Source organism: Populus alba, chromosome 8, assembly GCF_005239225.2.
Source record: "Populus alba chromosome 8, ASM523922v2, whole genome shotgun sequence".
Lineage (NCBI taxonomy): Eukaryota > Viridiplantae > Streptophyta > Magnoliopsida > Malpighiales > Salicaceae > Populus > Populus alba.
The window spans coordinates 6,914,595-6,940,951 of NC_133291.1; the positions used below are offsets into that span (position 1 = coordinate 6,914,595).

At 34.5% G+C, this 26,357-nt stretch overlaps 4 protein-coding genes across 6 annotated transcripts; 3 read left to right on the plus strand and 1 right to left on the minus strand.

The window, feature by feature from the left end:
• The first annotated feature begins 5,294 nt into the window (after nt 1-5,294).
• On the plus strand, nt 5,295-10,438 carry LOC118062473 (alpha-dioxygenase PIOX). Its single transcript, XM_035076238.2, has 10 exons — nt 5,295-5,530; nt 5,625-5,888; nt 6,161-6,310; nt 6,411-6,544; nt 6,946-7,159; nt 7,270-7,415; nt 7,529-7,756; nt 8,612-8,814; nt 9,310-9,571; nt 10,018-10,438. The coding sequence occupies exons 1-10, from the start codon at nt 5,411-5,413 to the stop codon at nt 10,241-10,243; spliced, it is 1,947 nt and encodes a 648-aa protein (XP_034932129.1). The 5' UTR covers nt 5,295-5,410; the 3' UTR covers nt 10,244-10,438.
• A 1,389-nt stretch (nt 10,439-11,827) lies between these two features.
• LOC140954174 (pentatricopeptide repeat-containing protein At2g29760, chloroplastic-like) lies at nt 11,828-15,447 on the plus strand. Of its 3 annotated transcripts, none has more exons than XM_073411089.1 (2): nt 11,828-14,176; nt 15,143-15,447. In XM_073411089.1, the coding sequence occupies exon 1, from the start codon at nt 11,935-11,937 to the stop codon at nt 13,717-13,719; it is 1,785 nt and encodes a 594-aa protein (XP_073267190.1). In that variant the 5' UTR covers nt 11,828-11,934; the 3' UTR covers nt 13,720-14,176; nt 15,143-15,447. The 3 variants fall into 3 exon arrangements, with proteins under 3 accessions (XP_073267190.1, XP_073267192.1, XP_073267191.1); XM_073411091.1 differs by having other exon boundaries at nt 15,010-15,148; XM_073411090.1 differs by lacking the exon at nt 15,143-15,447 and adding an exon at nt 14,452-14,967.
• Nucleotides 15,448-16,002: 555 nt separating this feature from the next.
• LOC118062463 (probable bifunctional TENA-E protein) lies at nt 16,003-17,948 on the plus strand. Its single transcript, XM_035076224.2, has 3 exons — nt 16,003-16,293; nt 16,858-17,075; nt 17,456-17,948. Exons 1-3 carry the CDS (start codon nt 16,153-16,155, stop codon nt 17,772-17,774), a joined length of 678 nt encoding a protein of 225 aa, XP_034932115.1. The 5' UTR covers nt 16,003-16,152; the 3' UTR covers nt 17,775-17,948.
• Nucleotides 17,949-19,353: 1,405 nt separating this feature from the next.
• On the minus strand, nt 19,354-20,770 carry LOC118062471 (bZIP transcription factor 53). The gene is given in 4 exon segments (XM_073410811.1): nt 19,354-19,750; nt 19,753-19,786; nt 19,789-19,819; nt 19,919-20,770. Coding segments are annotated over 4 exon segments (537 nt in total). The 5' UTR covers nt 20,353-20,770; the 3' UTR covers nt 19,354-19,712.
• Between the last annotated feature and the right edge of the window lie 5,587 nt (nt 20,771-26,357).

A 26,357-nucleotide genomic window follows, 5' to 3' on the forward strand; every position in this document is an offset into this window, starting at 1 on the left:
TCTGCTTAGCTGGTGAAGATGTAAGCAACGAATTTCTTTGTGTTTAATATTTTTTTTTCTTTTATTAAATTTTCTCTTACGCAGCTTGTCGCTATTAGCTTTACGAGGAAAACCTCCTTTCTGTCAGCTGTGCACTTGTCTGCCTTTAATTTTTTTTTAATATGTATTTAGTACCAGCTGACGGTGTCAGTAGAATTTTCAATTTCTTTAATGTCCTTGTTATAGTCAACAATATAGAAGTCAAAAGTGAATTTTGTTCACAGACAATTTATACCGTTACGTGGCCGTTTAGGATTGAGTGGCTATTTGGTAGTGTGGTTGCGGGTAAGGTTCACTAGCAACCGCACTACCAAGTGTTTGATTAAAAGAAAAAAGATGTGTTTTGCTGGTAGGATCCGCTAATTTTGATGGTTGGACCTCAGGTTCTGAGAATCAGCATTTTGTTGCTTTTCATGCTGACAAAACGTTATTCAAAAGTGAACAGCTCTCTTTTTTTTTTTTTTGAAAAACCATGAAAATTAGTTTAATTTTTTTTTGTTTTTTTTTTTAAATTATAATGACGTAGCATTTGTGAAATTTGATCGCAATTCCAATTATGTTATTGCCGGGTCCGGTCCAGTTAAAAAAAATTCAGTTTTTATTTTTATTTTAATTGTGTTCTATTCAAAAAATTAAAAGGAGATCATTTGATGACGTAACAAAAGATTCAGTTTTTGTTGTTGCGCGCTTAAGAAACCATGAAAAATATAGTCCTTGTTGGATAGATTTCGTATGTGATGACATTGCACATAGTGTAATAGAATAATAAAAAATATTTGATATCAATATTATTTATTTCATGATGTAATAACAATAGTTAAATTTACAATATTTAAATTAAAAATCATTAATATTAATATATATATTTTTTAATTATTTTATAACCTCAATTTGAAAAGCATTTTTTTTTAACCAAACACATTAAACTATTTTTTCTTCGACCTCAATTTCAACCATAGTTTTAACCAAAAACCTATTTTTTCAAACCAAACTCAACTAAAAGTACTTTTTATAAAACAATTTTTTTCAAACCACAACCACAAAAGCTATCGCAATACCAAAAACACCCTGAGGTGGCGTTAGCTTTTTACCCCAACCACGAAAATACAATGTTTAGTTATGAAATAAAACTATGGTTTAATTTGTGGATCCTATCATTAAATGAGGTGAAACCTCATAAATTATAAAGCTATTTTTAGGTGCTTTTCTTAAACCACAAAAATCTGAAACACTTTACTATTTTATTAATCTTTGTATCGTTAAAAATACCTGATCATTTTAACCTTTGCAGCTGCTCTTGAACCACAAAAGGAGAGAAACACCCCAGCGTGCATTTGTTTCAGAAAAGTCTGGTTTTGCCTGCAAGAAACACTCCATCAAATCTATACGAGTCGTCCCTGCGAAGTTTGGAGAGGTTTTCATAGCCAAATCTTCATGTTTTCTTGAAGCCAGCGCGCAACTCCTTGGGTGAGTTCGAGTTAAAGTTTGATTAGGCAATGTTTCCATAGATCTACAAGTGTTTAAACATTTTCTTCCATCTTATTTTTCAGCTTCAAATTATGGCTTGATGTTCTCTAGAGACAAACATGCATGGGGTGAAAGTAAAGAGCTGATAGTTTATTGGTATAATAAAAGTAATTTTTTAATGTTGCATTGTTGTATTTATAATGTGTTAATAATTCAATGCATAATAATGTAATTAAAAAAAAGAAACTAATAAAAGTCTTTTTAGTCATTTTAATTTAATAATAATTTCAATCACAATTTTAATTAAACATGTATTTTAATTCAATTAACCATGACCAAAAATTATTTTTTGAAACCTATTTTTAAAAAAACCGTAATTAAAAAAACTATCACAATACTCATCACACCATACATATCCTTATACCCCACAATTGCAAGAGGCTATGAGTATATATGTATGTTAATTGTTCTCCATAAATAACAAATTGATAAATCAAGATTTTATTAGTATATCTTTATATATCTTTACCAATAAATATCGGATCAAGAAAAACATACAAGTGTAGATTTTTTTAAATTCTTGGAGTGTGTTAGGTTGGCACACACCAACACCAAACACGTCCAAGTGGGGGTGCGTTAATTGGGCCTGGTGCTAACTAGACCTAGTCCCCGGGTGGGTTTGGCAGTGTGTCAAGCCTAGCCCCAAGTGGACTTAAATCTATCATGACTCATTATTTCTTTATTTTTTAGTTGGAAAAAATAAGAAAAAAAATGAGTGTAATAAAACTCACAATGCAACTCAAAATATCACAAGGATAAAGTTATATTTCAGTCTCCTTTTCTCTACAAAAAGACAAAACTCATGGGTTATAAATACACCATAAGACCTTCAAAATAAAGATTCACAATCTTCATTCTTTACTTCATATATATCTTCAAAGCATCTCTATCTAAAATATTATTATATTTTTTTCTCTCTAAAAATATATTTATTTAAGTATTGAAAAGTCCTCTCCTCTACCAAATAAGACCTTTTGCAGGTGGTAATCACAAGCCATTTTGACTAACCAAGCATCAAATACAAGCTATCACTCACATTGGTTAGAATAAATTGAAGAAATTGCTAGGATCAATTGATTAATCGACTATCCAATTTGGGAGCCTTGTTCCCAGACAACTTAGATTTTTGGGACATCATTAGCGTCGTCGTCTATGAGAAAATTGATTTAAAAGCCATTGATTTCTTTATAAAACATGCTTTTAGTATTTCAAGGGCATTTCATGTCACACAACCAATGTCCACCCGAGCTAGGACGCAAGACAAATCAATTTGTTACCTCGGACACTCCTACCCAACAAGAGCTTTAACAACTCACTTTTTAGGTGCAAATACTTATCCAAGCCGTGTTGGCAACCTGAGGAAAAAATCAAACCTTGCTACCCTAATAAATCTTAACACCCTTAACAACACACAATGCCTTAACGGCAGGACCACCAAATGCACAAGGAACCTGCAAATGATTCCACTGCCCAGAGGAGACCAATAATCAAAGTCTTGATATATTAGTATATCGTAAAGACCAGGAGACTACTAATAAATCAAGATTATATACACACACACACAAATGTCGGAACAAGAAAAACATAAAATTAAAAATTTTCTTAAATTCTCTGGTGTGTTGGTTTGGCATGTACCAATGCCAAACACATTACATCCCAGTGGAGGCATGCCGAGTTTGGTGCTAATTAGATCCAACCACGACTAGGCCTAGTAGCGCGCCAAGCCTAGCCCCTGAGTGGGCTTAAATCTATCATAGCTCGTTATCCATCTTTTTGCTGGATAAAATAAATGGAATATAATTATAATACAAGTCAAAATATCATAAAGATAAATATCTCATCTTACGAGATTAAATACCTTGATTTATATTTATTTCTTAATTTTTTTGTTATATTTTTAGTTATCGTTTATGATTTCTTCTGCATTTATTAACACCGACAGCTTTTTATTTATTTGATTACATGTATATATAATTTTTTTTATTTTAATACAAATTTTTTAATTACAAAAACATGTTGAAAAAGCCCGTGTATATTTTTTTTTTAAAAAAAAGAAAATCTGACTCGAGGCAAATTGCAAGTCAAGCATCTATCCTTTATCTCGTCCCCTAGCAATGGTTAGGTAACTTTGGTTTTTATATGGTTAAAATTATGTTTAGATGTGTTTTTTAAATGTAATTAATTTGAAAAAAATAATAAATTAATGTTTTTTTAAAAAAATTAATAATTTTATTGTGCTAATATAAAAATTAAAATTAAAATATTAAACAAAATTAAAATAATATTTTTAAATAAAAAACTTTTTTAAAAAACATCCTATCACTGATTACCCAACGCACAGTAAAAGGATGGATAATATTGTGGCTTGATTGTCACTGTTACAAATTTATTTTTGGGTGGGGCCGGGGTAGGCTATATATCAAATTCCCAAATGTCATCACGGGAACTGAAGGCGATGTTCTCCTCTTTGGCTTTTCAGTTTTCCCAGAAGGCGTAATTGTGGTGGAAAACCATTTGTCTGTGTATATATGAATTTGATAAGGAATTAAGGATCACATCAAGGGGTGATTAGTGGGGGTACGGGGGTGCCCAGGATAAGCTGTATTGAGCTGGCAGGGAGGCCAATCAAGGCCACTCACCCCCGCTACTATCCAGTGGTGGCTGTAAGGTGTGATTTATATATAGATGGTTGAAATAGTATAGACCAGTCTCGCCCGCCCTTCTGGAAAAATAGCTAGTTTAATTTTCTAAGGATGATGATGGACCGAGGCCACCAATTAATGGCTGTGGATCACGTGGGGAATTATAATCTGTAACTTGGACCTTTATTCTTCAATCGCGCGCCAATACTGAGAGGAGTTTATAGATGTTAAAGGATGCACGCATAATAAAAAGACAAGATGTTATCTGAAATAGATATATTAATATTAAAAATATTTTAAAAAAATAAAAAATATATATTATTTTAATATATTCTAAACATAAATAAATAAAAAAATCACAACCATATTTTCAAACAATCTCTAAATTTCTAGATTCAAACATGATTTTTCAAACTTCTTTTATTATCAATGAAGTTCCAAAAAGAAAAAGAAAATAGCCCAGTTTTTTTTTTTAAAAAAAATTAACACCCTGTCTAAATTTATTTTAAAAAAATAAAAAATAATAACACACTTTCTAATATTGGGGCAATATTGCTAACGCAATTAAATTTTTTTTAGAGATTTATGGTAGTCTAATTGCCGCAACAAAATATTTTTACTCAAAATACTATGCGACGTCGTCCCAGATTAAACCCTGGACAATGTAAGATTCCAGAGATGACTCATGTGGAATTCAAAAACAACGGGCGTGAATTAACGACGGAGGTATAGCCATCCTTTCTGGAAAGCCGCCCTTGTCTTTTATTTGATTGTTACTTTTTAATCTTGACCTACCATTCTGAGTGGAAAATATTTCTCAATTTTTTAAAATCTTACAACTCTAAATTATAAAAAAATTAGGTAACGATTTCTATGGAGAAAACTCTAATTCTTTGAAGGTTTCTAGAAAGTCTTTATTTATTATTTCCCTTCTGAAAAATATCTTACAGTGTTGTTTAAATATAAAAAAATATTATAACTAATAAAAGTCAAAGTAAATTTAAAGTACTAATTTAAATAGAAAAAATAGTTTTTAAAAAATCTCCAGTCGTTAAAATAATCATCACAAATGAATGGGGTAGTACATCGATCATAGCCGCCTCCTTCGGTGACTATCACATGGGCAGGCATGTAATAAATAGTGTACTCGGTGGGTTTGGAGATCTCACTTGCTAGCTAACCCAGTTTCTAAAGAAGCAAAAATGTTTCGGTTAACAGAGTTGATAAAAAATTTATCAGGTGCATCTCTCCGTCGTTTCATCCACCAAGACTTCCATGAAGTTGTTGATAGGATGACCATTATTGATGCTTTTCTTTTCCTGGTAAAATTAACCCTGCTCCTCCTCTATGTAAATATATTATTTTTTAATTTTTTAATCCATGATAAATATTAGTATTTACGTTTTATACGTGCAGATTGTGCACTCCATTGATAAGCTGGGGATATGGCATCGGTTGCCTGTAATCTTAGGCCTGCTTTATTTGTCTGTACGGAGGCACCTTCACCAGGAGTACAGCTTGTTCAATGTTGGGAGATCCCCTACCGGAGTTCGCTATAACCCGGCAGATTATCCGTATAGAACAGCCGATGGAAAATATAACGAGCCCTTCAACGAGGGTGCAGGAAGCCAAGGAACTTTCTTTGGAAGAAACGTTCTCCCAGTAAATCAACAAGATAAGGTACGCAAGGGTGGAGGCATGTTAGAGACTTGAGTGGGTTATAGTTATGGTTAAAATTTTATTAATATTTTTTGATTAATTTTATATAAAAAAATATTTATGATTCTCGATAGTTATCAAAAAGCTTTTAAAAATTTGTGTGAAGCTTTCTGTTTTAGCTTGCATTAAATTTTTAAATTTTTTAAAAAAATTCATAAATTTAATAAAAAAACACAATTTAAAACCTGCTTTAACGCATCCTCTTCTTACATCATGACATCAAAATTATGTAGCTAAAGAAGCCAGACCCTATGGTCGTTGCCACAAGACTACTAGCTCGGAAAAAATTTATAGACACAGGAAAGCAATTCAACATGATAGCAGCTTCATGGATTCAGTTTATGATACATGACTGGGTTGATCACATGGAAGAAACTGAGCAGGTACCTCATGGGAGTTTATAACACACACACACACGTCAAATTAAAGATCAGATATTTGACGAACTGATGTTTTTCTTCTGTACTAAATAAATATGTGCAGATTGAGCTTGTTGCACCAAAGGAAGTTGCAAATCAATGTCCACTTAAATCTTTCAGGTTTTACAAGACGAAGGAAGTCCCCACTGGATTCTGGGATATCAAGAGTGGAGCATTGAATATTCGTACACCTTGGTGGTATTTTTCGATGCTTAAGTAAAAAGAGCTTAGCCAAAGGCCCAAAAGGATCTCAAAACTTTACTTATTTTAATGGGTTTAATAAATAAAAACCACAGTGGACACATGAGTTAGCTGGCTCCATTTAGAAATCTCTTTTATTATTGTTTTACCCCTTGAGGTCCCCACATGCAAAAGAAAAAACACCCACACACAAACGCATGTTTATTATTCTCTAATACTGTACATGCAATCATGATCCAAAGAAGATATTATGCAAGAGAAACACTAAATTCCATATCTAACAGGAATTTCATCATAGAACAAATCTCATTCTAGATAGCAGCGGTCACGGTATTTTTCAAAATAGTAGGTCAAAAAAAAAAAAAAAGAACTTGATACATTCTAAGAAATACATGCAGGGATGGAAGTGCTATTTACGGGAGCAATGAAAAAAGGTTGCATAAGGTTAGAACTTTCAAAGATGGGAAGCTCAAGATATCTGAAGACGGCCTTCTCCTTCTTGACCAAGATGGGATTGCTGTTTCAGGAGATGTTCGCAATAGCTGGGCAGGTGTTTCCATCTTGCAAGCCCTCTTCGTTAAAGAGCATAACGCAGTTTGTGACACCCTCAAGGTTTGTGTGTGTTTATCGCATTCATAAGAAATACGCGGTTGCATTAATTTCATTTCTTGAAATTAAATTTTTATCCATAGATTAACTGATTTTTTACGCGGCATGTTTAGAGGGAATATAAGAACTTGGGAGACGAAGAACTATACCGGCATGCAAGGCTAGTGACTTCTGCGGTAATTGCAAAAGTTCATACAATTGATTGGACTGTTGAGCTTCTCAAAACTGATACACTATTAGCAGGGATGCGAGGCAATTGGTATGTGAACCTCCAGCTCCGATAACATGTACTATCTGTACATGATCATAACTGCTAATTAATATTAGCCACGATCCAAATTTAATTTATTGTCCTTCGTTTCTGTTTTTTAGGTATGGGCTGTTGGGGAAAACATTCAAGGACAAGTTTGGTCACGTTGGAGGAGCTATCTTGGGAGGTGTTGTGGGTCTTAAGAAGCCTGAAAACCATGGTGTCCCATATTCATTAACTGAGGAGTTTGTCTCTGTTTACAGAATGCACTCACTTCTCCCTGATTACCTTCAGCTTAGAGACATATCAGCTGCACCCGACTCTCACAAATCTCCCCCTTCAACTGACAAGTAAAATTCAAGTTGCCTTTCATTTTGATAAAATGGATTGGACATCCCTTTCCTCTTTATTTATTTTTTGTCAAAAAATTTATAAATAGATAAAATACTTTAAGGGTGTTTAAGGAAAGCATGCTGATTATAAAAGAAGCAGGAGCAAAGCACTCTCCTATATTTAACTTTTACTACTCTTTTTGAGATAAGATATATATATATATATATATTCTTCAAAAGACAAGTTCTTTATCCCTTGTACTCTTAAAAATCAAATTAAAAGCTGCTAATTTATAAGCACAACACAGTTAAATAGATTCTCGATCTCACCATTCTTGTTTTACCAAAAAGCATTGCCTATTTTGTTAACTTCATGCATTGACCATTCTTTCTTGGTTATACTAATAAGAACGCTAGTCAATGTAATTATAATATAGGGTGATTATTTTTAATTTGGTTTGATTTTTATAAAAAATAATAATTAAGTTTTTTTAAAAAAAGTAAAACGAATCGAAATCAGTTTAAATCAACTGGTTTCGGTTCAATTCGATTATTTTAGAATAAAAACTGGTTTAAACTTGTTTTTTCAGTTTGATTTGATTTTTTTTATTTAGCTCGGTTTTTTTTGTTTGAATTCAGTTCGGTTCGGTTTTTTCGATTTCAAGTTTATAAAATCAAACAGTTTTTGAAAAATTCTAATTGATTTTTTTTTATTGTTTGGTTTTTTTAGTTTTTTTTTTCTCACTTTAATTAACTTTTTGATTTTTCTTATTATAATATATCTTAGACATTGTTAATTAGTGTATTTAAAAAGAATGAAGATAAATATGGAGAAAAGTTCTGTTGTTGTTGATTTCGTGCATGCACGCGCAGGATACCTATGCCAAGTTTGATAGGTCGTGGAGGAGAAAGAACATTATCTGGAATTGGATTTACCAAACTAATGGTTTCAATGGGCCACCAAGCTTCTGGGGCATTGGAACCATGGAATTATCCCATGTGGCTCAGGGACGTCGTACCACAGGATGTTGATGGTACGGACCGGCCTGATCATGTAGACCTTGCCGCTCTTGAAGGTAACGCTAGCCAATCATATGATCGTATTGTGAATATAGACGCTATTCAAAATTGAAGATTTGATGGAATTATTCCACGTTTAAGAAAATTATCTTGTACTTTTACAGTCAACTCCTTCGACATTAAAATTATTTTTGGGTACAAAAAGTTACACTGTATTTTGAAAAATTGACGGCTTTTTATAATCTTATGATTCTTACAGGAAGTCTTTGTAAATATTTACATTTGTATTAATACGCCTAACGTGTGTAAATAACGAACCGGAAAATACTATAACTTGTTAATATATTCAATTTTGTTCGGTTCGGCTCGGTTTTTTTAGCTTAGTCAATTAAATAAGAGAAAACTTGGTCCAATCACAATCACTTGACAAACTTGGCCGAATCACATTCAAAAAAATCCTTGTTGAAACCTTGAATCCAAGCTCTCCGGTTGAGATCTGAAAAATCTCCCTTAATTGAATCATAATCACTGAATTTATCGGATTTCAATAGGCATCTGTGCTGGAAAGGTTTGGGAGGGGGCGGTTCGGTTTGTCCGGTTTAACAATGAGTTTCGTAGGGCTCTACTACTGATACCCATCTCAAAATGGGAAGATGTAACGGATGATCAGGAGGTGATAGAAGCTCTTCATCAGGTCTACGGTGATGAAGTGGAGGAGCTCGATCTTCTAGTGGGACTCATGGCGGAGAAGAAAATTAAAGGATTTGCAATTAGCGAGACTGCTTTTATTATATTCCTTCTCATGGCAACCAGGTAAATATTTTATATTTGTCGTAAGATGCGTGCGTGTTGAACAATCTAACCCCACTTCCTCTTATTAAATTCGTAATATAAAATCGGTTGAAATTGAGAGACCTGTCTTTGCCCCCTCCTGAAAAAAACTATTTCTTCAACAAATGCCACTATGCCGTGTGGATTAATAAAAAAGAGAGGGTGGGAAAGAGCACACCTAACTATAGTCACCTGGTACTAGACGGAACATGTTAAGAGATTTTCCAGGTGATGCTACCTAATTCATGTCCGAATATTTCAACCTCTAGAAAAATTATTACAAAGTTTTTATACATGTAATTTATAAGTGGAAGTTACCTTTTTCCATAAGAAAATATATCAATCACTTGCTATTATAATTCATTCCTATGATCCAACATATATATCATGAGTTTTGACGGCATGAGGGATGATGCATGGACATGCAGGAGGCTAGAGGCAGATAGGTTCTTCACAAGCAATTTCAACGAGGAAACATACACGAAGAAAGGATTTGAATGGGTGAATTCAACAGAGAGTCTGAAAGATGTCCTTGATCGTCATTATCCAGAAATGACTGTAAAATGGATGAACTCGGCAAGTGCTTTCTCTGTTTGGGACTCGCCTCCACCCTCTCCCAATCCCATTCCTCTTCTTTTTCGAGTTCCGAAGTGAAACCAAGCGCATCCCATATCTATTCTCGCAATCATGTGTGTTATATATAACAAAATAAAATGCTCTGGCTAGATCTCGTCTGGGGCCTGGGATCGCTCGGAGATTGTTTTTTTAATAATATTCCTTCTTGTGTGTTACCTTGAAAAACAGCAATGTTATGTCTCAATATAAATAAATAAAGAAGGAAGTTTCTTATTCAGGGTTTTTACCTCTAGCTAGTTCCGTACAAAATTGAGAATTGTGGATCAAAATAAGGGGAATTGATTTTTACCACGTTAAGAACGCTATGCTTCTTTAAATTTCCAGGAAAGGTTTGCGAACGGATTACACGTGTAATTAGTCTAGACTGTTGTTTTACGAGTTTAGATTGATGGAAGGAACTTAGCAGCAACAGTTCGTCATTGTTAGTATACTTTGGATGTGTTGATTAATAGCATATTTTAGCATGTGAAGATTAGTTAGTTGGCTAAGAGCTAGTTGCATGAAATTAGTAGATAGTTAGAAGGAGAGTTCATTGTATAAATAAGAATGTATGAGAATGGTGGACCCAGGCAATAAGATTTACATTTTAGCAGTGTACGCTGTTAGTTCTATCTCTCTCTCAATTTATTCAACTTCTCCCTCGATTTTCTTCTAAAATCTTGTAATTTGGTTCCAAGTGTGAGTGTTTGCCAATCTCTTTTTTGAGCTTGAATTGGTAATTTGGTATATTCTCTTGTAGTTGCAGAAGTGTTTTTTATGATTGCCTTGGATTTAACACGGATCAGTTTGATCCAAATACAATGCCATTAGATGCATGCTTCGGGCAGGAAATCCGAGATACTAGCAGCTGAGGATGGTATGAGAGAATGTTCCAGCACTTGAGAGAATGTTCCAGGAACAGACAAAGAAGAATTGCACTAAGAAATATAAATCGCGTTAATGGAAATATTGGTTTAATAAAATCCAAGGGAAACAAACATTCATGCATGGACAAAATTTGCAATCTACACAGTATTTGATTTTGTTAAAGATTTTACTTCCCGTTCTTTTATTAAGTACTTGAATATATTCCATGAACACACCCAAAAGAAAGAAAAACAAATTAGTCCACGAACTGTAGTCTGATTCTCATTTAAGTCCGCAAAGGTTTTTTCTTAATACAATCTTTAAAGGCTCAGAATTGAATCCTCATCAGATAATCCTAAAATTGGATTTTATGCAATTAAACAAAATTTAAGGAATTTGGCATTTTATGTAAAAAAATATGTGATGATTTTAGACAGATGAATTGAGAAGTTCTGATTTTTTGTAAATCCAACGAGGGAAAAATGTGAAATTTAATTAAGTTTTACTAATATTCTTGAAGGACTAATTTGAAAGGTTGTTTTCCCATAAAAAAAAAGAAACTCGAAAGGACAAAAGAAGACGATCTAGTTGAGTCAATGAGACGGTCAATTGGTCAGTTAGGCTCTTGACCTCCAAAAGGATTTTATATACGTTTGAGCACCCAATCGCGATAAAAAGGAATATTTAAATTTAAGAACTCAATTGAGAAGCAATATATAGTTTCTGGACTCACTTGAAATTTACTCTATAAAAATCTCCTCCATGATTTTTCCTGAACCTATCTTCACATCCTTCCGAGCTAACTAATTTAACTATCATTACAATCTCTACTAGTTTCTGTCCAAAAACCAATCTTGCCAGTCATGAGCATATCTTCTTCCACTCCTTATCTCTCACCAATACCCACCAAAAGCACAGCACTCAACTCTCAACAAAAACAGCAGTTAAGAAAACCTGACCATGCCATTTCTCTTCTCCAAAACTGCAAAAACCCTAAAGATCTAATACAACTACATACCCTTCTCATAAAAACCTCTCTTATCAAAGAAAAGTATGCCTTTGGCCGTCTTTTATTGTCATTTGCCTCATTTGATAATCTGGGCTCTCTTAATTATGCTCAAAAACTGTTCGATACTGTTGATATCCCTAGAAACTCATTTATGTATACAACCATGATAAAAGCCTATGCAAATTTTGGTAATCCAAGGGAGGCATTTGCTTTTTATTCAAGAATGTTGTGTGATCAGCATTATGTTTATCCTAATGATTTTACCTTTACTTATGTGTTTTCTGCTTGTTCCAAGTTTAATGGTGTTTTTGAAGGCAAGCAGGCTCATGCCCAGATGATAAAATTTCCTTTTGAGTTTGGTGTTCATTCTTGGAATTCTTTATTGGATTTTTATGGGAAAGTAGGGGAGGAGGGGATTGTGGTTCGTCGAGTATTTGATAAAATTGAGGGTCCTGATGTTGTTTCTTGGAATTGCTTGATTAACGGGTATGTGAAGTCAGGAGATTTGGATGAGGCACGAAGGCTTTTTGATGAAATGCCTGAAAGAGATGTTGTGTCTTGGACTATAATGCTTGTGGGTTACGCTGATGCTGGTATTTTGAGTGAGGCATCTTGTTTGTTTGATGAAATGCCGAAAAGGAACTTGGTTTCTTGGAGTGCATTGATTAAGGGTTATATACAAATTGGTTGTTATAGTAAGGCTTTGGAGCTTTTCAAGGAGATGCAAGTTGCTAAAGTTAAAATGGATGAGGTCATAGTAACGACTTTGCTCTCTGCATGTGCTAGGCTGGGGGCTTTGGATCAGGGTCGTTGGCTCCACATGTATATAGATAAACATGGGATCAAAGTTGATGCCCATTTATCAACAGCTTTGATTGATATGTACAGTAAATGTGGGCGAATTGACATGGCCTGGAAAGTTTTTCAAGAAACAGGGGATAAGAAGGTATTTGTGTGGAGTTCTATGATTGGTGGGCTGGCAATGCACTCGTTTGGGGAGAAAGCTATTGAGCTCTTCACCAAGATGATAGAGTGTGGAATTGAACCGAGTGAAATTACATACATCAACATTTTAGCAGCGTGTACTCATTCAGGTCTTGTTGAAGTTGGGCTGCAGATATTTAATAGAATGGTGGAAAATCAGAAACCAAAACCAAGAATGGAGCATTATGGATGCGTTGTAGATTTATTAGGTCGTGCAGGTCTGTTGTATGATGCATTTCGGGTTGTTGAAACAATGCCTGTGAAAGCGGATCCAGCTATATGGAGAGCCCTCCTCAGTGCTTGTAAACTACACAGAAATTTCGAGCTGGGAGAGCAAGTTGGGAGGATTTTAATTAAGATGGAGCCACAAAATGACATGAACTACGTGCTTTTCTCCAATGTTTATGCAGCAGTTAATAGATGGGATATTTCTGGGAAGTTGAGGAGAGAGATGAAAGTAAGAGGTATGCAAAAAAGTCCTGGATGCAGCTCCATTGAACTCAATGGTGCAGTCCATGAGTTTGTTTCTAGAGACCATTCTCATCCCCAGAGTCAAGTAATCTATGAGTTGTTGCATATATTGACCAATCATATGGTGCAAGAAGATCATGAACCAATGATGACTATCATGGCTGAGAACCAGGGCATTCGGTGAAAAGATGGAAATCTACGTCCCACTGTTAGTTGCAAGCAATGGACATATATATGGTGCAAGATGAGCATGAGCTGATGACGACTATTGCTGCTGAGAACCGAGATACAGCTGGTCAAAACACCCAGATAGTGCCCTGTAAATTTGTTTGCGATGCCCGTGTTTCAAGTTTTGGGGTGAACACGCCGTGATTGGGGTTGGTGACCAAATGATTATATTCCTCGAAGACTTTCTTTCCACACACCCATTAAGAATTTTATGGAGTTTATTGATGAGTTTCAAGAAAGGCATGGCTTGCTGACCATCAGATAAACTCGACAAGAGGAACTCGATTACTAATAATTGTTCAGGAACTGCATCATTGCAAATGGTGTTGAAAGGAGCTTTAGAAGATGCAAGTCAAAATATATGCTTGTACTTTGGCCATTTTAAGTAGCTGGTGGGGGTAAATGTAACCGAGGTAAGAATTGTACATCTAATATTAGAAGCTTCAAATTGATATGCTATATTTTTCATTACATGCCTTTATGTGTATTAACCGTACCATTCACTTTATGTAAAGAAAAAAAAAATATAGAATAGTGGTTTTCCTAATAGTTCATCCTCTTCGTATTTTCGAGTCGTTTTGAATCCTAGTGCTAGGTGACTTTCGATGCTTGTGCGGTTGGTTGATAACCGCCACGATTTTTTCCTTTCTGATGTAGAAAAGACCTTTATTGAGCTCATAAATCGCAGGTACACGAGTGACAATTTCATATAGAAAATGAAAATTGACATTTTCAAATGATTAAGTGATGGAGGGAACACATATGCTAGATGGATAAACAGCGGATTCAGGGCATCAATGAAAGGCAAAAAATAGTATTTTTGCTGGCCAATAGTCAATTCTTCAATTGTGTTCCCATTGTTGAAGGAATTGACAGCCTTAGATATCAGAACATTAGCTAAGTAGTTTGGTGGAACCGGGCCATTGATTCAATGACAATTGGCCTTGAAAATTTTAACGTGCAACAATAACTGTATTTACGACGTCATCGGCAGGACGAAAGACTGAAAGAACTTCAAAGCCTTGAAGCTCGCTAGGAAATTGTATATTGGTTAGTGGCAACATTTTCAGTCAGTATATCTTGTTAATATGTGGTGTTTATAGCGTCTTCCCCATTTATTAATCCTTAATTTGGTCTCTAGAAAAGGTCCTAATAGAATTCTTTTGTATTGATATGTGATTGGTCCTATAATAGCTGTTACATAGATTTTCTGCATGCAATATCTTTTACATCTGACTGATTGCAGCAGAAAATGCTCCTCGCAATCAGAGACAAACAGCAGCATAAAGGAAGAGTCTTTTTTTTTTTTTTTCTGATTCTTTGTAATGCATGCTAGTTTCAATCTCTTTTATGGATCTGTGATATCTGACTGATTGCAGGTTGAGCAATGTTGAAGCTGCAATTTGGCATTAATGGCTTGCAATTCAAGCATGCAAATTTATTGCGTGAAGACTAGTCTAAGATGGGTGTGGTGATGCATCAACAGATCACCGCTTTAAAGTCACCAGTCCAAGCTTAAAGAAGAAAACACATCTTGATTTCCCGGTCCACTCATAAAATTAAGATTTTCTTATAAATTTTTTTTCATTTACCTTTTCTTTTAACAATTTTTTTTCTCTGGTATCTCATTCCTGGGAATTATAGTGTTTTAAGAGTTGAGGATTTCTTCCCGGTTTTTTTTAAAGGGCCTCAATTTTACTCGTAAATTTTGAATGGTCGAGTAGTTATCCTGCCAAAAATGATTAGAATTCAAAGGAAATCTTTGATCCTGTCGAAGCCTCAATCTATCTACGAACCAAAATCAAATCGTCTCAGGAAGGCATCTGCAGGGCAATGGCTGGCCGCAGCCTAGTTTGACGGTAACATTTCAGTTCTGTTTTTATATTTATCATTCTCGCCAGGGAATTCACATGATACTTAGTAACTTGTTTGGAATTGTAATAAAAATTGTTTTTTTAAAATATTTTTTATTTAAAATTATATTAAAAAATATTTTTTATTTTTAAAAATTTATTTTTGATATCAAATCTAAAACTCAAAAATAAATAATCAATGAAAATATACCTGTCCAAAAGCAAAAGAGGTTTTTCCATCGAATGGGCCAGGGCCCAATTTAATGCCAAGTCACTTATCCTTTCTAGGTCAAGTATCTGACCCAATACAGTACATTAGGCTCCCATGAAGAGATCAAGTTTTAGCACAAAAGAGCCCACTCCGTCGCACGAGCTAATGTGGAGAGGTGAGATATGCGTCTCCCTTCCAGTACGCCACGTACAAACACATTCCCAAGAAGGAAAGAAAAAAAGTCAGCCGAGAGAACTCGATTTTGCAAGTACTGGCAAATAAGTAAATAAATCGACCATCAAGGGGAAGAGAAGCGGTGAAGAAAATGGATCCTGTAGAGAAGAATGGTGTGATCGATAGGTGGGTGAAGAAGCACCTTGTACTATATACAGGAGCTACCAGACATCCTTTCATTCTCAGCATAAGAGATGGGACCATCGACTTCTCTTCTTTCAAGAGATGGCTGGTACGTCCTCTATTTACTCTCTTTTATCTTCGCACTTAACAGTCCAATCGATCACAATGATGTTCTTTTTGTTTGCAGTGGTTAGCTGTGGTTATGGGCATATGGTTGACTGTCTGTATGGCAAATCTCTTAAGTCTTTTACATCAAAATCAAAATAAGTTTGTACATTGGTAGGAATTTGTATATTGGTTAGTGGCAACTTTTTCAGTCAGTGTATCTTGTTAATTTGGGGTATTTATAGCGTCTTCCCCATTTATTCATCCTTAATTTGGTCTCTAGAAAAGGTCCTAAGAGAATTCTTTTGTGTTGATATATGATTGGTCCTATAATAGCTGCTACATAGATTTAATTTCTGCAAGCAATATCTTTAACAGAAATATGATATATGCAAATAACTAATGTACCAAATAAATCTTATTGTATATAATGATTCTTGCTGTTGGTTTCTTATGAACATGTCTCAAACACCTTTAAGCAGATTGTTTGTTGTTGAGCAATTTAGATTTATTCTTCTTTTATGCCCATGCCTAAACATTGGTGACGTAATTAGACATAAAATTACAGGGGCAAGATTACATATTTGTTAGAGAGTTTGTTCCTTTTTCTGCAAGTGTGTTGCTTAAGGCTTCCAAGAATTCAGATGATAACAGTGATATGGAAGTCATATTGAGTGGGCTAGCTTCTCTAAGTGATGAGATTTCATGGTTCAAGCAAGAGGCAGCCAAGTGGGACGTTCCTCTCTCTGATGTTATTGTCCACAAGTCAAACCAGAATTATTGCAGGTATCAAAATAAGTTTGTTATTGTAATGCTTCGAAATTTTCGTACGATGATTCATTATTGTTACTGGTTTTTTATATCGACTAGGATGTTTTTGCTTCTCTCAATTCAGCAAGTATGGTGAACAGTGTTCGTTCTTTATCAGGCATAGTGTGTTATTTGAAACCATGCATAGCTGCATTTTGTATTTTAAATACAAGGTGTCACTAAAATTCCAAATATATATAATAATAGACATTTGACATCCAAATATAATGTGAATGATCATCCACATCGGATCATTGCTTTGCCACACAGTAAATAAGCACTAGCAGTGGAAAAGACGTGTCCATGAATTGTAGAAGGTAGTATTGAAACTCTTACCTATTTGCTTACTGTTACAGATTTCTGGAGAGTTTGATGTTACCAGCAGTTGAGTATTCCGTGGTCTTTACAGCCCTCTGGGCCATTGAAACAGTATACCAAGAGAGCTTTTCCCACTGCCTCGAAGATGGCAGCAAAACCCCACCGGAGTTACTGGAGGCTTGCCAACGATGGGGCAGTGAAGGTTTTGGTGAATTTTGCTGCTCACTTAAAAAAATTGCCAATCGATGTCTAGAGAAAGCTCCAGACGAAGAGCTCAAAAAAGCTGAAGTGACATTTCTGCGTGTCCTTGAGCTTGAAATTGAATTTTGGGACATGAGCCATGGGGGCCCTAAATGAGTTGATTAGTTTGAAAACCTCACAGAAAAGGTTAATTGCTTGGTTTTTTTTTCAACCCGTACTGTTAAGGATATGTTAGGGTGGTTTTAACAAGCTGTTCTCCTTGTAATTGTGTTGTGAAAACTATTGACAACTATCACTGTATGAACATGTTTGTGCTGTTTATGTGCTTCACTCGGCGGAATTACTATGATGCTAGTAATATCTTTTGAAAAAAATTCAGTCTCAAATCACCGGAGATCAGGACCTGTGGTGCTTAGCAGAGATGTTGCTGTAGGAACGTGAATACGAGTAATGCTCCATATCAGTGCTACTGTGCTAGACTTGATTTATACATTTGCTGGACTAATCAATCCAGAATCTGGCCTTTCTCGGGCCTTGTAACTGGATCTCGAGGGGCCAAATCTTCCATTTTGAAATACCCTTTGGTTAGCTGGACTGGTTGAATTTGCTCGATGGTCATCGTATTAGGTCAAACCTCAACAACTAACACGACATTGATCAAAGACCTAACACCATCTGTCTACGCTATCAGAAAAAATAAAACGAAGAAGGGATGACCCGATAATGTTATTAACTATCAGACGAGCGAGCGAGATGCGTATTTCTCTGAACTACATCCAGTCCAATAGAAAAATGAATCGAAGCAGGCTTGAATGTCCATCCCGAACGCATGGCCAGATCTGGACTTTAAAAATTCCTTGATATGGAAACCAATACAGAGCCTGTAGCTCCTATCAGTGCCATGTCATGCACAGAAAACGATCACTGTCGTGACGCAATCCTTGGCAGTAACCATTACGACAAAACGTCACCTTCGTTGAGCTATATACGTTATCTTATCAATGTAAAACCTTCAGTCCAAGTCCGAAATTGCGGGATTTTGTTTTTATAATAAACCAATCTGCACTGTGTGATTGGACGAGGAAATAATTCATCTGTCCATACGTTGCATTTAGCTTGGCTGATGTTACAGGTGGATTAGGAAACACGGATATGCTAATCATGAAATTTTAAGGATGCATTTAGTCACCCAGATAAGACTGGACTGGACAGGAGTGGATTATCTCAAAATAATATAAATAATATTTTAAAATCTAATTTAATAATTAAAGTTTTTAAATTAAAATAATTTTTAGATATAATATTATAGTTTTGATGACTAAATAGTTATGAATTTGAATCTTATTATTTTTATTTATTAGATAAAAATTAAACATAATGTAATATTATATTTATACAAGTTTCAAATTCTTTTACTTAAAAAAATATATTAAAAAATAATATAAATTATATCTTAAAATCTTATCTAAAAACTTAAATTTTTAATTAAAACTTTCACTTACAAATTAAGGTTGTCATGTCGCTGTCTTATCTCATGTATCAAACACGGCTGTTACGGAAGTTCCATGAGTGAGAAACTCGTCATCTCAAAAAAATTGTTACTTCAATCGCTGGAATTATAGTGTCTTTGATACGCTCCTTCTGATTTATGAATGTAGACTCTAGAAAATATGCAGAAACTAAATACTTGATATGTAGTGATGCTGAAATAAATGCCAAAGCAGGCAAAGAGTGCTACACGAAATTAAACTGAACTTACATTCCTCTTTGATTTGTACATAATAAGCTCAATGGAAGAGGGGGGCAGAAGACGGTCTCAGAAACCTGGCCAGATAATATGGATAAGCTGATTGTTCTTGCCCACTCCCATGAACATACAGGTGATAACGGTGTATAATTATCATTTAAGGTTTGTTGTTTATCCTGGTGATGATGATGGTCATATGAATGTAGTCACCCATATTATATACACTGATTTAGTCTTCACATAGACGCAGTTGGTGCAGGGGGGAGGTTTCGATCTTTGACCGTTTATCTTGGATCACCTTTAAGAATATTTTGTTCTTATCCTGAAGTTAACCTTTATCTTCTGTTTTAGGGTTTTAGCCCCTGTTCTCCCTCTCCAAACAAATGACGCATGATCGATCAGTGCCTAATTTCTTGTACCAGGAAAAAAAAAAAATACACCGCGAGATTTTATTCTGCAAATATACAAGATATAAACCAGTGTGGATATATAACATAAGCAGAGAATCGGAAGCTCAATCATGAGAAAATGACATGGAAATAAGAACTAGAACAGCTAGAATGTGAACATCACAGAAGCTGTGATGGGCTTCACTGGACTAGAAACTTGCCATGGGTTCAAAAATCTGTCTGAAACTTCAATATCTTGATCAGATTCCGGGACTTCATAACCTGAAAGAATTTGTTGCAAATTCTTCAAATTTTCTGCCAGCTTCATCTTTTCATCCCTCAAGATTTTGTTCTGTGATTCGAGAGCAAAATGGCTTTGCCAAATTGCAACATATTTTTCGTTACCTTCGTATATTTTTCTCTCCAGAATCGATTTTTCACTAACCAAACCTTCCAAGTGCTTTTGCCTCTTCATTCGCGACCGCCTGGCGGATTCTCTGTTAGAAATCATTCTTTTTCTTCTCTTCTCGTCAATCATAGCATTTGGCGCATCAACGTCAGAACCTGATGAGCCTGCCTTTGCCAGGGAAGATGACATTTTCTGGATTAATCAATGGACTTATTATGATATATAATAGTTGCAGTCAGCACGCCTTGGATAATGAAAATGAAAACGTAAATGTTGGTGTGTGAGACTTGAAATTAGACAAGTTTAAGAAAAGACGTAGAACCAGTACAGGAGGACAACCGATACTGAATGGGAGATTTTAATCTGACAGAACAGTCTGAAATATTTCATATCATGAGTAGCAATGCATGCCAGAAAGTTCTATAATAATGAAATCATGACTAAAATCTTCGTAGATATGAGAACGAATAAGAGGAAGGAAATCTCGGTGGAGTTAATGTTAGAGGAAATTGGAAAGGTACGGAGGATTTGAAAATCCTGGTGAGGGTATTTATAGATAGGATTCTGAGTATAAAAAAAGAGGAGAGCAATCGTCCTGTTGGAGAAGAAAGTAAACGAGCGGCTGCAATTCGATTTGTATACGCGTTTTCCATTTGTATTACTGGCAATATTTAAAAAATCTACCTCTTGATAACTCATAATAGGAGCTTTGAAATATTCTTCCCAGCTGTTGTTTTCTTATTGGACAGGATTGACGACTAGAAACTCTAGTTTTGAAACCAATTGATCGGTGAGGACTTTTTAAAATAACGGCTCCTCGGGATACTGAAAGGACCTCGGAAAAAGGAAACAGATTGTTACTGCTAGTTTGGCAATTGGCTGCGAAGACAGTTATATCATGTCTGTGAAAAACATGTGTGAATTACATGGGTTTTAAAAAACTTAATTTAACTGGTCCAGATCGTGTTGTGTAGAGCTGTCTTATTAAACTCTGTATATGACCCGTCTTCTTCTCTCTACTCCAGGGATTTTTTAGATCTTGGCGGCATTATTATTGATTTTCACCCATGCTCTTTTTCTATTTTGTTTCTTTCCAGTTATAATCTATAATGCTTATATTTAATATATTCTTTGTTTTTTTATTTCAATTTATGATTTGATGTCCTGACTCGTTAAAAGTTTTTTTTTTTTTTTTTGTCTTTCTTGTTTTTATGTCGTTCCAGTAGATTTATTGTATTGTGATGTAGATATATTCCAGGTTTTGATACATGGATGAGAAATTCTCTCAATCTCTGACTTGTTAAATTTTAAGGGTTAACTTGGTGGCTAGATAATTATATTTTATCTAGAATTAACCATAATAACCTCATTATATATCAAATTTAAGGGTTAACTTGGTGGCTAGATAATTATATTTTATTCATTGACTTGTTAAATTTAGATTTTAAGATCAAAGCTCAATTTTTTAAAAAAAAATATTAATTCTTTTTTTAGATGCCCTGCTGTTATTATGCCACATCCTATCCTATCTTCTTCTATTTATTTATTGTTAATATTAAAGGAGACGTGCGCTGACACTTTAAACCTTTGGGGCCTTCAAACGAGGCCCTTTGAGGTTACAAGGGCCCGAAAAGCAGTCACGGCTGAGGCTCGAGTACTTGGACTCAAAACTCAATTTCTGGAGTACACCGTATCCAGGCCAAGATATCACATGGGCCTGGTCCTAAGGCCCAAAACATCAAACAAAGGTATTAGAAATTTTGCCTAAGTGAGTAGGTAAAATATTGGAAGAGGCAAAGACCAGATACCTGCTATAGCATCCATCCACCAGTCCTGATAATCTACAAGTGCTTCAATCTCAGTAATCTATTCCTCGCATTAACAAGGAATTCAACGCCCTTAGATAAAGATACATGCCATGATGTTTATTCAAAGAAATATTATTATGCCAAATTTGATTTATATCGTTGTCGTGACTTGGTTAACAGAATGGCTTTGTCACTGGCAAGAATGTAGTGTAATACTATCTTTATTGAGCTTTCAAGGATAAGAGGGATCACAAGAAATACAATAAACAAAAAAGATAATTACAAGAAACTTCAGAAGATTATATTTTCTCAGTTGCACCTTGAAAAATTACATATCAAGAAGTTTACATGTTGAATAGTAAATTACATCATTAAACTCGCACAAAAAAAAAGGTAAAATAATATCCAAATATTTACAAATTTACAATTATGTTTATTTTAATAATTAAAAAGTTACCTGGAGCTTCAAAATAACATATAATTAGTTCATTGGTTCTTGTTGTACTATAAATTGAACCATTTTTTAAAAAACATAAAACAGAACACTCTAACTTTGGGGATTTTTTAGCAATGTTATTAAACTCGGGTAATCAAGTGAATTTTCAAATCCCTTGACAAGATTTTTTGCCTAACACAAGTTTTCAATTAAATCATGTAAGAGCTATCTCGATGTGAATTGATTGATTTAATGGGTTCAAAAAAAAAAAATGATTAGTTTTTATATGATTTAATTGAAAACTCTATGTCAATTGAGAGGGTTGATATAAAAATATGAAGGCTAATTAAATTTAATATATCATTATTTTAATATTAAAAAAAAAACTCTTATTGAATGTTTTATAAGTTGATATATACTTTCATATCAGATAGAAAATAAAAAAAGATAATGTCAATGACATATCAGAGATTCAACAACTACACGCGCCGCACATGAAGGAAAAGAAGATTGAGACTAATCCAATGATGCGGCGAAATAATATTTTTGATCACCAAAGTTAGTTGCACACGCCACCCGAAGACGGGGAGCAGATGACACGCGTTAATATTTTTGTCTTTTTTTATTTGAAAATATTACTCTATCCTTGTGACACAAACATTATTAAAAAAAAAAACCATTTTAAAATTACAAATTAATCCCTCAAGTCAAGTCAAGCTATTGAAAATTTGAATACAAGAATAATAGAATAATTATATTGCAGGAAAAAATATAAAATGCCCGAAAAAACCCCATACCACATGTTCTTTCTGCATTCAACTGTCCCAGGACTTGCTGCCTTGTGTTGATGACTTCTTCTTCAAGAACAAGTACCTTAGCTCTTTGTCCTTTACCATCCCAACTTCTTCTATGGTGCTAGAACAGGACAATAATCTCATAGGACTCATATCTTATCGAGAAGTACAATCTGTATTTAAGGAAGTACGAGAGTCAGGCTACTACAGGACGTACATGCAAAGTCAAGAGCATTCTACTTTCTTGGTCCCTAGTCCTACTCCTACCCCTGTTGAAGAAAGGCTAGTACTCTACCCAAGGCATGCTCTAGGCTCTCAACTACTAACTACTAAAAACAATATTCGATTCACTCTCCTTCTATCTCTTTTCCCTGTTCTCTATCTATAAAGTTCCTTACACTTGTAGACATAAGCATGAAAAGTCAAATGATTATTCAAGAGTAATAAAATTATTTTACTATGTGAAAAAATAATGATAAGAACTAGAGATCCTTTAATAATTCTTAAAATGACAAATACACAAAAGGAAAAGGTTGTTAATTTATTGAGGGTTTTTCAACGGCAAAATCTTCAATTCACTATTACAAAGTTTTTCCCGAGTGTTTTAGCTCTCTCTTCAAAGGTGCTTAAAAATAAGCATTTCAACTAATAAGATGTATGCATCTTCAAAAGAAGCATTTCGACATTAAATTGGATGGGTTTCAAACCATTCTTGCACGAAAAGACAAACTTTCTTATCAATGGAACTCGTATATTGCCCATTCAGCAGTTGGGCAAACAACAGTGAGGTTAGAACATTTGCCTTTATAGAATTATATTCTCCTATTTTATTTTCTTAGGTAATTTGTAAATGCATATACTTGTCTATTCACATGTTTTACTGCTTGTTTGCAAAGACTGAATTCTCACAATATGCTGGCATTCGATGCATGCACAAACTCCATGGCATATGCAATTTGAAAAGGGAGAAGTGAGAGTTATGGTTTGCAATTACTAGTCTTAATTTTATGAGCAGCCACACTGATGATGGCTTGCAAGTTCATGATGCATTACTCCATGTATCTTCTCTCACTCTGCCTCTGATATCCATGGATGTGCCTTCAAGAATAAAAAAAACAGACACTATTGCTGGGAAGTATAAATTTCTTTACAATAATTATTATAACTGAATATTAAATCTTGGATTGTAACAACAAAACAACTTGTTGGGCCATTTGTACCTTGAGATAGACATCTACAACTCGGTGAAGGCCATCATCAAAGAGTCTAGCTTGCTCCGGTAGTTAAATTGCAAGATTATAGAATCTATCAGGCTAAAATTTGCATCTGATGCAATCTCAGAAAGATAACCATCAATTAGTTTACTAACAAGCATCAAAGTGGGTGATCTCACATTGCCACCTCCGCTATTCTCGCTAGCTTCAATTTCACCTACATTTCTCTCTTATTCAAATCCATCTAATAAATGGCCACCTCCACCATCCTCCATCAAAATGACTTTTATCGAACAGGTTTCGGACACAGAAAGAAATAGGAGAGTGCCCGAACAGCCACCATTGTTCCAGCCCAAAATTGCAGCAGCCCACTACAATCACAGCCTCTCTCTATGTCGAACAACCCCACCAATCACGCCAAACTCTGCCACGTGAACAAACCCAAAAATCCAGCCTGAAGCAGCACCCAACAACCCAAAAATCTCCATCAATTTCAACCTCCTTCGAACCCGAAATCTACCCAGAAATCGCAATCCTCTTCCTCTCTAAAAAGAGCCGAAATCAACCCGCAAAAAAAAAAAACCATAATCTTTGCCGTCAACACATCCCGAAGCAGACATTTAATGAATATTGCAAACAACTCATCCTCCCTCATCTCATCCACCAATTTTTCGGCATCATCAGTTTTACCTTAGAAATTAGAGTGTAGAAGAAATCTATGCCATAGACAAAAAAACGATATCTCTATAAAAGGAAATTAAATTATCTATTACTCCTATTGATATTGCTCGTCCAGAAGATAAACGAAAAGGCGTACTTCCTGCCTAGCTTCCTAAAAAGAACATTGATTGTGAGGTCTTCTTTTAGGCCACCAGGTGTCGTGGATTGTTGTTGTTGTTGGGAGGAATCTTTAAACAATAAATATTCAGGGTTGTGATTTTGGAAGAGATAAAACAATTAAGGAAAATATTAAACCGCGCGTATTTAGCCTATTCGTTGTCAATCTATAATGAAATGCGTTTAAGGATATTGTGAAATTAACTTTTTATCCTTCGTCCTTCAATTTTTAAAACTTTACTTAAGAGGTATAATAATTTTTGCACGTGACTAATTTGTCAACTTCATTTTTAATAACAATTCAATTACCATATTATCTTTAAAAATTAAACAATCAGAATTTTTTATTTAAGAATCATATAGTAATTTTAGTTCTATCATAAACAATTGAATTATACAAGTGCCCTTGCCATATAAATTTGTTAGTCTTGGCTTCAGGATTTAATTCGTCATTTCCTAATATTTTTTTGTTATTATTATTTAATCTTGTGAGTACTTTTGTTTTTTTACAGTTTTATAAACAATTGAATTACTTTATCGCCCTTGTCATTCAAATTGTTTAGCTCTTGCTTCAAAGACTTTGTTTTAATTTCATAAAGGTTTTTTTTTATTATTATTATTGTTTAGTTATGAAGGTATTTTTTAGTTTTGTGCGTAAAAAAAAGCTACCTACGTGTGCTAAGCAGGAATCAGCAGCTTCGTCATTTTCTGGCAGCGCATGCGACTGGTAAAGTTGGTTGAAATCAATTTTCTGCCACATCATTTGATGTTTCCCGACATCCTCTTTATTTTTTGGACGGCACATGTCTAATAGGAGGTATGATTTGGTGCTCAATTGACTTTTATTTTCTTTTATTTTTTCTTTATTTTCCTTTTTTTTGGTTGCATGTTAGCCATGCAAGAAATTATATTAGCCCTTTAATTTCTTTTTTCTTCTGATCAAGTCCTTCTTCTCTTATGTTAGCCATTTTTGCATGTTAAACATGATTGTTTATAGTTGGATTTTATTTTCAATTTGATTCCTAGTTGTTTGATTTTGTTATTTTTTATTAAATTTAGTTTTTATTATTTTAATTGTTGATTTTTTTTGTCAATCATTTTTTTT

Coding starts and splice junctions, on each gene's coding strand:
- LOC118062473 (XM_035076238.2), top strand. CDS start 5,411: ATGTTTCGGTTAACAGAGTTGATAAAAAATTTATCAGGTGCATCTCTC. Junction 5,889..6,160: donor CAGTAAATCAACAAGATAAG/GTACGCAAGGGT, acceptor AAAATTATGTAG/CTAAAGAAGCCAGACCCTAT. Junction 9,572..10,017: donor TTCCTTCTCATGGCAACCAG/GTAAATATTTTA, acceptor ATGGACATGCAG/GAGGCTAGAGGCAGATAGGT.
- LOC118062463 (XM_035076224.2), top strand. CDS start 16,153: ATGGATCCTGTAGAGAAGAATGGTGTGATCGATAGGTGGGTGAAGAAG. Junction 16,294..16,857: donor CTTCTTTCAAGAGATGGCTG/GTACGTCCTCTA, acceptor ATAAAATTACAG/GGGCAAGATTACATATTTGT. Junction 17,076..17,455: donor TCAAACCAGAATTATTGCAG/GTATCAAAATAA, acceptor TTACTGTTACAG/ATTTCTGGAGAGTTTGATGT.
- LOC140954174 (XM_073411089.1), top strand. CDS start 11,935: ATGAGCATATCTTCTTCCACTCCTTATCTCTCACCAATACCCACCAAA.